The 10,785-nt window shown below is 35.4% G+C and overlaps 1 protein-coding gene across 2 annotated transcripts in view; it reads right to left on the bottom strand.

Moving 5' to 3' along the window:
* The window catches only part of FBXO11 (F-box protein 11), a gene marked incomplete at its 5' end in the record, with an annotated part of 111,597 nt that overhangs the window by 1,378 nt on the left and 99,434 nt on the right, over window positions 1-10,785 (bottom strand). For both annotated transcript variants that reach the window (XM_081254042.1, XM_081254043.1), the window contains 11 exons: window positions 37-135; window positions 735-843; window positions 1,169-1,276; window positions 2,009-2,119; window positions 4,901-5,044; window positions 5,137-5,213; window positions 5,859-5,944; window positions 6,028-6,150; window positions 7,088-7,182; window positions 8,028-8,113; window positions 9,582-9,799. In XM_081254042.1, coding sequence (XP_081110168.1) covers window positions 37-135; window positions 735-843; window positions 1,169-1,276; window positions 2,009-2,119; window positions 4,901-5,044; window positions 5,137-5,213; window positions 5,859-5,944; window positions 6,028-6,150; window positions 7,088-7,182; window positions 8,028-8,113; window positions 9,582-9,799 — 1,256 coding nt within the window. The remainder of the gene's footprint in view (window positions 1-36; window positions 136-734; window positions 844-1,168; window positions 1,277-2,008; window positions 2,120-4,900; window positions 5,045-5,136; window positions 5,214-5,858; window positions 5,945-6,027; window positions 6,151-7,087; window positions 7,183-8,027; window positions 8,114-9,581; window positions 9,800-10,785) is intronic.

The following is a 10,785-nucleotide window of genomic DNA, read 5'->3' as shown; positions in this document are numbered from 1 at the left end:
TGGGCAATACAGCAAGCAAGTGTGCTACATACATACCTATCATGTCTAATAAATTCTACATCATGTCCCTGATGGCACTTCTTAATGCAGTTCACACATATGGCATTTCGATCTGTGGTGTTACAAGTGTGACATCTAAAAAGCAAAAGCTTACATTATTTTCCTTGATCATGTTATTTATTCAAAATACTGCAATTTGTTTATATATTACCCTATGGCCTTTGGCTTATAAGAAAAGAGGCCCCCAATTTTTGTGGCTTTAATCTAGTCTAATTCTGAAAAGGGACTTTAATGGAATAAGTGAATTTCCTATTTTGTGTCTTCTGAGGAAAACAAGTTCCTATCAAGTCTTCACTGAATCAGTATGGGGGAAGGGGGAGTCAAAACCCACTCATGGTGGCTGGGATATAAGGAACACTTAATGACAGCTTTACCTTGAAACTCCTAGGAAAACAATATGGTTCACATTTTCAGTGGTATCAGTAGTTACTGCAGTATTACATTTTCCCATATTTTACGGTCTCAAACAGGATCCTCAAAGTAGGTTGATCACAGAACTCAATGTGGACAATTAATAAAATTTTCAGTTATATTTTTCCATTAGCAAATACCCAATTTACTTTCTTAGCTCATACATTTAAGGGAAAGCTAAATATGTGAATTCTTGTCAGTTTAGAAAAGTAAATCTTACTCTCTCTCCCATTTCAAGACTCACAAATAATTTAGAAATATACCTGTAGAAATCATGCATGGGGTAGCTGGTGTAACTTGATATTTTATATAAACATTGGCCTCTACTAACAGCCTTTTCTATGGCGTCTTGATTGTTCATTATTTTGTTATCTGTAATAAAAAAAATAAGAAATCCTAGAGTATAAAGACTTAAGATAGAAAATTACAGGATTATTTTAATAGAGTTTTTAAGAACTTTAAAAGAGGCTAACCAGTGAAGTAAAAAAATCGGCTAAGAATAGAAATGAGTTTTCCTTGTACCAGATACTCCAACTATTTAGGACAAGGTGAAACAAAACTCTTTCAAAATAGTTCTCTTGAATTGCTGGTTACTATACAGTGACAGAAGGTATTAAGTTACTGAATAACAATGGCTTCTATCATCTTTTCATGGCATATTTACTGCATTATAGGCAGAACACAGACTCCAACATACCTTTCATTGTCACATTAACACCAGATGCTAAAAATAAGCCTCCAAACCGGTTGTTAAAAATCTGATTGCCTTCTAGTGTTGCAGTTGCATGATTTGTAATTTCAATACCTGAAGCAAAATTTACAAACAGCAGATGCATCACTTTATATATAGTTTCTTAAAAGAAACCTGAAATATAGCAAATATAGTGAACTACTTCTTTTACATAAAAAGTATATTAACTGTTAACATTGAAAGAAATACATGCAAATGTTTATTTGAATTGTTTATAGTAACATTCAATTCACTTTCCACTGTTGATATTCCTCTATCCCTGCTAAAGGAATGATACAGATGGTTTGTAATTTACTTTTATTAATAATTACATTTAAAATTTTCTTTGCAAACTAAGAAGAAGATAGGGCCCAGAAATATGTGTAGGTAGGAGCTAGATGGTTATTTGGAATTATTAAGAGAAATCCTCTTCAGTGGCAAAAAGTTGAAATATATGCATGACACTTGGATTTCACTTACCAAGATCTTTAAAAAAACATTCTGTTTGTGAGGCCAGAGGGCTTGAATTTATCTGAATCTATTTCTAATGGTAGTACTAGCCTGTATTTACTCTATGCAATTAATGATTCATAACTACTACTGAACTACAAGAGCAATATTATAAAGTTGGCTTAGAGTGGAAGAATCCAAAACTTGGATTAGGTGCTCTTATAAGCAGTTGTTAACAGGCATTCAGCCAACTTCTGCAGCATACTTTTGCACACCTTAGTTACTAAGCAAAAGAGATACCAAGAATCAATTTTATGTACAGAAAACAAGCTACAGGTAACAAAGGAAAATACAAACCTGCAGCAAATCCATCAAATATTCTGTTTTTCCTCAAGACTGGATGACTATTAGTGCTGATGAGAACACCTGCTTGAGCATTCCTGAAAATATCATTTTCTTCAAGGAGACCTATAATAAAATATTTCCCCAGATTAAGGCTAATGCATATAGCAAATTTTACTAGCCTTTTTGGTGGTATTTAGGTTTTCTTATTAACTGGATTGTGAAATTCATAGGACTAATTTTTCAACTGAAAAGAAATTTTATTAGTAATTCATAGATATTTAAAGTAGAATTTAACCAAAAATTGCTAAATTTGGCAGGTAACCATTCTAACCAAGAAACTGAAGTTCCATGGTTGCAAGGACCATTTCTAGCTTATGAGTCCCTAGTGCCCTGGCACAAAGCTGATTCTTACTGAACCCTGCTGAATTAAAATTAATTCCTTTGAAATATTTTTAGAACCTTTGCACTCTCCATGTTTTAGTTCAAGCCCTGATTCTTTCTGGCCCCTATCAGCATTCCTTGATCCATTTCTTTCACTCCAACCTCTCTTCTGCTGTTGTGTTTCCCACCACTCTATCATATCCTTTTATCTGTATAAAAAACTATCAGAATAAAGTTTAAAATTAACTTGCTATTTACAAAAAACTCAGGGACTTCCCTGGTGGCACAGTGGTTAAGAATCTGCCTGCCAACGCAGGGGACACAGGTTCCATCCTTGGTCCAGGAAGATCCCACATGCCACAGAGCAACTAAGCCAGTGCGCCACGACTACTGAGCCTGTGAGACACAACTACTGAGCCCGTGTGCTGCAACTACTGAAGCCCGCACACCTAGAGCCCGCGCTCCACAACGAGAGAAGCCACTGCGATAAGAAGCCCATGCACTGCAACGAAGAGTAGCCCCCGCTCGCCGCAACCAGAGAAAGCCCGCGCGCAGCAACGGTAGACCCAACACAGCCTGCATGCATGCATGCATAAATAAATAAATTTATAAAAGATAAAAAAAAAATTCCCCCAACCTACTCCTCTGTCTCACTATATTACCTACACTCTGAATATGCTATCCATTTTTATCCCTAATGCCTCTGGTTTATATTATTTCCTCCTTCTGCAATGTCCTGTACTCTTTCTTCTTAATGACACTTCCTCTGGGAGGTTTTCAGTTTTCCTCCATCAAGTTAATTATTAATTCTCTTCTGGCAGGATAACAATGATTAACAGTGGGCTGAGGAATGAGACTTCATGCCTTCAAATACTGACTTCACCACTTCCAAACTCTGAATGGGCAAATTACTTACCTTCTCTTTGTCTCAATTTCCTTATCTGTAAAATGGGCATAATAGCACCTACCACGTAGGGATATTATGAGGGTTAAATTAGTTAATACATGTAAAAGTACACAGTACTAAATAAGTATTAGTTAATATTACTCCTATAAAATCTACTTATGTATCACAGTGAATCATATTTAGTTGTGTACTAGTGTTTCTCTGCTCCCTTGAAGACATGAAATGTTTTTATTTCTGTACATATTTGATCCATCTGTAGTAGTTCACAGTATTGACTTCTAAATTCCCTTTCCCCTAGAAAACACTATTCCAAGACCCTGCCTCTAATCTTGCATATGTCCACTATAACCTCCTCAAATGCTGTTGCTAAGATCTAGTCCAAACTGTACCGCACATATACAAAGCCTTTTCATTATACTGTATATATAAACAAAGCCTCTTACGATTTGGGCGCTGCCCCCTTTTCCGGCCTCGACTTTCAGTATCCCTTGCCTTACTAAACACCACTTTGTTTCCTTTAGACTTTTGCTTACAATGTGCCACTCCATTAGACTGTCAACTTTCTGGATGTAGTACTGTTTTATTCACCATTTTATTTTTAGCATCTGTATCAGTGTTTGGTACAGTGATGTTCAATTAGTAAGTATGCACAGAACAAACAAAAGAATGAAATAACTATACTTTCTACACTTAGAATGGCCTTCAACCCCCTACCCCCCAACTTACCAGTAAATACTCATTTTTCAAGACACAGCTCAAGATTTTACTCCAGAACCCTTCCCAACACCTTACAAATAAAACCAACCATTCTGTACTGTTTCCTCATTATATCTTACAAAGAAACCTATCAGAGATAATGTCATTTACTGAATTACTAGATTATAAGCTCCTTGAGAGTCTGTGTCATTAATGGAATCATCATTGTTTGGTGGTAGTAGTAAATTCTGTTGATTAAATCTTGGTATATTAGAGTAGTGACTAGCTAACCTTCTATACAAGATATGTATAATGCCGGGTTACTGATGTTTCAGGAATGGTGATAATTTGCATTTGACAGTCTCTCCCAGTCTCTCTTTATGAACAATTATGCCTTTGCAAGGGGCAGGGACTGTGAACTTTTGCCTCAATGTAAAGTGATGTGACCTTTATGGATACCAAACTGAGCACATCTTGGCTTAATTAATTCCATTCTCCAACGAAGACAGTTGTGAACAGGTACAAAGCAATCCTTATTTACTACAGACATTTATATATATTCACAGACCAATTAATTTTCCACACCTAGTTCTATAACTTGACTTTGAAGTTTATTATAATCATATCACTATTCTGAATAATTAAAAGGTCCAGAGAGAGGGTGTAAACAAATTCTGCTACCTTAAAGACTCGCTAACAAGTGGCACACTCAAGGTGGCTTGAAGGAAAAGGAAAATTCTGTAAACATTTGTCTCCTTTAACTCTAGGCACTAACCTCCTAAAACATCTTGAGACTTGATAAGGAAAAAGACTGTGAGTCCCTCATTTATAACATTAAATAGCAATGTCATTGATCATTAAAGATATGGAAGAATAATGGAAAACTGGGTTTTTTACTAATGCAAAATTAACAACAATACCTCGACCCCCATTAAATATACAGATGCCACCATCTCTTCCATCATGGATTTTATTTCTTCTTAGTGTAGGATTACTATCTGTCTTAATCCAGACTCCAGCCATTGCATTGTCAAATATTTCATTGTCTTCTATACAACCTAGACCTATAAATGCAAAGATTTAGGTTTTGTTATTTAGAAAGTATATTTCTAAAGACTAATAGCACCAAGAAAAAAAATTAAAAGATCAAACATACCAGAATTATAAACTAGAATTCCACCATTTTGTCCTCCCCAGATTTTGTTGCGTCTAATTTTGGGGTTGCTTCCAGTCCTACGGATAGAATAGAAAATAATGCCATTTCAATTGCTTCTACTCCCACATCACGTGTTAGATAACAGTAGGAAAACCCACATTAAATTTACATAGTAAGAATTAGCTAAATAATTAAGCATCACCTTCAAGATGCTCTGAGAAGTCTGTCAGTAAAGAAACTGGTTTAATTTTGCTTAATTCTATTTCCCACAGAACACACTTAGCTATAGATTATGTTATTACTACAGAGTCTCCTAATATGTAAACTAAACTGAGGAGGTTAGATTAAGTAACTTTTATTATTATATGCTCCCCTCATATATAATAAAATAAAGGACTGAATTATATGATCAGGAGTACGACAGTTCCAAAACAAAAACTTAATATACAAGAAAGAGGGGTGTAAGAACTATTAATTTTGCACAAATAGCATAAAAACAGAAGCTCCCATTTAATAAGCTAGGTACAGCATGTCAGGTGCCATTGGCTGCTGTCCTCAGACAGTCTAAGAAAAGTTATATTCTGACAATTTAAGCCATGCTTAATTGCTTAGCTTTAACTCTTACTGTTTTTCCTAGACACCTGACTACTATACTGGGGTATGCCATGCCTACCCCACATACAACTCCCTCCCCAAAGAAAGCCAAATATGAAAACATTTACCTTATCTGAACCCCTGAATACATATGATTATAGATATCATTGTCCTCTAGTACTCCATGTCCATTGTCATAAAAATAAACACCAACCTAAAAAAATTAAAAAAAAAATTTCAAAGTAAAAAAAGTGTTTACAAAACAATATATTTCCTGAGAGTCTAACATAATCTTACCTGCTTGCCACTGTGTATCCTGTTTCTTCTCAGTACTGGAGTGCTGCCAGTTGTCACCCAGACCCCAGCCAGAGTATTACTGTAGACTTCATTCTCTTCTATTACGCCTTGTCCTTTCTCATGCTAAATAAAAGTTACATTGATTTACAATATGTATCTTGTATAAGCCAAGTAGTTTATAGTGTATTCCCTCTTTTAAGATGGTTGTGACCAAAAAAATCTCAATTTTTGTTTTTTAATCTGAATAAGGAGATAAATGGATAACATTCTTTCACATAGCCTCTACCTAAGTTTAAGCTCTCAGAGTTTTTATACTGTTCCTTATGTGGTTTTGTACTTTTAAATCTTATAGTAAGAGTAGTAGCATTCAATTTTGTTTAACAAAAACACTTATTTTATTCTAAGATATATAACAAACTGAAGATCCCTCACTAGGAAGTTAATAGTTATTTCAACTTATCATTGGTGAAATCACTTCAAAACAAGGTTCAAGTTACTAAAATTTTTATTTTTAGAAGATTTAAGACATGAATATTTCTAGAACTGTGAATAAAAATTAGAGTCATACCTGGCATTACACAGGACCTTTCTGAAATTCCCTTACGTTTTCTTACTTGAGTAACAGTTTCAGATACCATGATGACAGGAGACATAGGACTAATACATAGGTTTTTAAACTTTGCAAGATGCTTAAATTATGTTTCAATATAAATTCAAATGTTTGGCTTTTTCAGAAGATAAAAATATTCAAGTCTAGTATCATTAATATTCAGTGATATTATGATTTTACTTATTACTTCTGGAAAATTTCAGAGACTCTTATGGTAGTCACATTGGCAAAATCCCAGTGTAACAAATATAACTCAGACTGCCAACCAGTTGTTGTTATGAGTTCAGCCCATATTGCCAATTATAATTAGAAGCTTTTAAGTCATTCACACACTGGCAGAGAGAAAAAGTTGAATATGGCCTACCTAAATGTAGACATAATTCTGCCCTCACCCCCTTTTCTAACCTGATTTTGATGAATGAGATTCTAGAACTGTATTCATTAACTTACCACATAAATTCCACCATGCTGGCCATCATGAATTTTGTTATGTCGAACAATTGGACAACTGTTTGTCCTAATCTGAATTCCTGCTAATGCATTGCCTATTTAAAAATAAAAGTTACAATATCAACATATGGAGCCTAATGGAACATAGTAAGAGCACAATTCTGTGAAATATGTCATACTCAGAAAGATACTTATGATCCATGAGCATTCCAAGACAAAACTAAGGGAACTAGGAGTGTAAGAAGATGCAGGACTGTAGGCAGTATAGCTATAGTGGTTAAGACCAAAGACTCTAGAGCCAGGCTGTTAAGTTTTGAATCCTGTGTAACTTTGAATAAGCTGCTTAACCTCTTGGTGCCTTTGTTTCCTGATCAGTAAGTGGGGATATTTAATAGTGTCTACTTCACAGGGTTGATGTAAACACTCCATGACTTAATTCAGGTAAGGCGCTCAAAAAAGTGCCTGGCACTGAGTAAGCTTTATGTAAGTATTATCCAGTAAGTGTTAGCAAAAGAGGAAGCCCAGGAACATATCAGTGTCTAGCACATAGATACCTAATAATTGTTTGCTAAATTAATACCTTAGAAGTTTTAATGAGGAATAAGGGTTTTCCCTTTCTGATTAGTACCGAAGTGTATTAAACTACCACAGAAATAATTTATTAACTGTTAAACAATGGAGTGAATGTAAGGGAATTGTAGATACTCTGTGAGACTAGGGTCTTAAGTTTTGTTTTTATCGCTGGTATGTAGAATACTGCTTAGTACTTATAAGGTACTCAGTAAATGTTTGTTAAGTGAATAAATGTCACAGAATAATCTTTATTGAGAATTTAAAAAAACTGGATCAGTTCTCCTACTCAGAACGTTTCCAAGTGGTCCTTTTGCTAATGTCAGGAACACAGGTCAAGCTCTAAAATTTTATAGAACCACATGCTTACCATAAATGTCATTTCCTTCAATAAGGCCTCGTCCATCACCAAAGATGTAAACTCCACCTTGATTTCCATTAAATATAGAATTGCCCCTATAATTATGTGGAAAAAAACCCAAAACATAAAAAAGCATCTATTCAGAAAAGCTTGCTTGTTTTATACAATAATCGTAAGGCCACTCATGTTTATGTGACTTAGAAAATTATTTAACTTCTATGGGCCTCAGTTTCCTAATCTATGAAATGAGGGACTAGGTGATTTCCCTTCCAGTTCTTTCTAAGACTTAAAGCTTTGGAAAAGCCACCTAGTATTTGAGACGAAACAGCATTCTTAAAAATTCACCTCGGGCTTCCCTGGTGGCGCAGTGGTTGAGCATCTGCCTGCTAATGCAGGGGACAAAGATTTGAGCCCTGGTCTGGGAAGATCACACATGCCGTGGAGCAACTAGGCCTGTGAGCCACAACTACTGAGCCTGCGCATCTGGAGCCTGTGCTCCGCAACAAGAGAGGCAGCGATAGTGAGAGGCCCGCGCACTGCAATGAAGAGTGGCCCCCGCTTGCCACAACTAGATAAAGCCCTCGCACAGAAACGAAGACCCAACACAGCCAAAAATAAAAATAAATTTTAAAAACGATTCCACATCTTCCCCCAACGTTGGCAAAAAAAAAAAAAAAAAAAAAAAATTCACCTCAAACGAGCTAATCCAGGGAATTCCCTGGTGGTCCAGTGGTTAGGACGCTGCACTTCCACTGCAGGGGGTCTGGATCCGATCCCTGGTCAGGGAACTAGGATCCCACAAGCTGCGCGGTCAAAAAAACAAAACAAAAACAACAACAAAAAACCCAAAACCTATTAAGATTAAAAAAAAAAAAAAAAGCTAATCCATTTAAAAGAACTTTTCTTAGCTCATCTATAAACATTTGCTGAATAGTAGTTAAGATGGCAATCACATAATCAACTTTTATAAAGCTAGTGGAAAAAAATTTGACAAAAATAATTGATGGTATTTGATTAAATTATAATCGCTCTGTTCTACAGTCTTAGCCAATGCCTTTAAGACTGGATCTGTTTGTTTCCTTACTGTGGCCAGAGGAAGTGGTAGGAACTATTAAAGAAAGGTGACAGCTTGAAGTTTTGACTCTCTGTTATTCTTGGTCTCTCTAAGTATCTTTGAGATAATTAATTTCCTGGGTTATTCTATCTGCTGACTCTCAGGGGGGGAAAAAAAAGGTCATTCAGATTTCAAGGGAAGATCACAGCCCTATTTACTCATCTATAATGCAGTTTGATGAATTTAAAATAAAAATCACAGCATTTTCTATTTTTCATAAAAAGTATCTTACGTGGCTTACATCACGAAAAAAACCAAACAGAACACCCCAAAATAAATGCAATAGCTATGCTCATTCAGATGCACAGACTTTTACTAGGAAAATCTATTTTATAGTAGTCAGGTGTCTAGGAAAGACAGTAAGAGTTAAAGCTAAGTACCTTAAATTTTCTTATAGCACAAAACATAAAGTGAAAACATAATTTCCATCCATAATTATATATAAATACCTTATTGTTGGGTCACTATTTGAGGTAATCCATACACCTGCAAAGTTGTTTGCATAGATTTTATTTTCAATGAACTGTCCTCTTCCTTTTTCATGAACATATATTCCTCCAGTCTGCCCATGATGAATTTCACATCGAACCACTGTGGGGTTAGCGTAAGCTTTTACTTCAAAGCCTGCTATCCTGTTTCTGTGTATGTTGCAACTTTCAAAGTAACCCTGGAAAAAACAGAAATTAAACCTGTAGGTAAAGCTACTTTCCAAAAAGAAATGATATTAAAAAGCCTTTTTAATGTATACCTTAAAATTATCAGAGATGTTCAAGAGTTAAGAATGAAACATAGACAGATATATACTAAATTTCAAATGATACATATTTTAAATGTTTTAGTAAAACAGAGAACTATAAATTCTCTAATTAATGTGAGTATGTTCAAACCCAGGAAAGAAAAATAGGGAAAGATTTATTCGATAAATAGAAATAAATACCATTACCACTAAGAATATATATCCTTCAACAAAAAGTTTATTTAAGTACTAAAGAAAATAAACTCTCATAGCCTTAAAAATGTCCCAAGAAATAACTTCTAAAAAGGTGACCCAAGGACATAATCAGAGACTACAGAAAAAGACACACAAAATAATGTTCATCTTAGCCCAATAATAGGTAACTAGCTCAATAAAATATTGTGAAGGCTTATGTTCATGTTACACATACTATCATGTTAAATGAAAAGAACAGTATATACTTCAAGATAGACTACATTCAGTATGATGTTAATTGTATTTGAAGAAAAACAACTTGAAGGATGAAACAAGAATATGAGCGTGGGGCTTCCCTGGTGGCGCAGTGGTTGAGAGTCTGCCTGCCGAGGCAGGGGACACGGGTTCGTGCCCCGGTCCGGGAGGATCCCACATGCCGCGGAGCGGCTGGGCCTGTGAGCCATGGCCACTGGGGCTACGCGTCCAGAGCCTGTGCTCCACAACGGGAGAGGCCACAACAGTGAGAGGCCCGTGTACCGCAAAAAAAAAAAAGAATATGAGCGTGATTAAATGAGTAGTGGTATTATGGATGCTTACTGTATCCTTTATACTTCTCTAAATTTCTTAAATTTTCTATAACAGATAAATTTACTTATTTTCTAGTGTGGATAAACGTTACTGTAATACTGATATCCTAAATTCTAAGACTCAATCAGACTGAA

The sequence above is a fragment of the Mesoplodon bidens genome, assembly GCF_964165515.1.
Source record: "Mesoplodon bidens genome assembly, chromosome: 14".
In the NCBI taxonomy this organism is placed as follows: domain Eukaryota; kingdom Metazoa; phylum Chordata; class Mammalia; order Artiodactyla; family Ziphiidae; genus Mesoplodon; species Mesoplodon bidens.
This window is presented reverse-complemented; position numbering and strand designations above follow the sequence as displayed.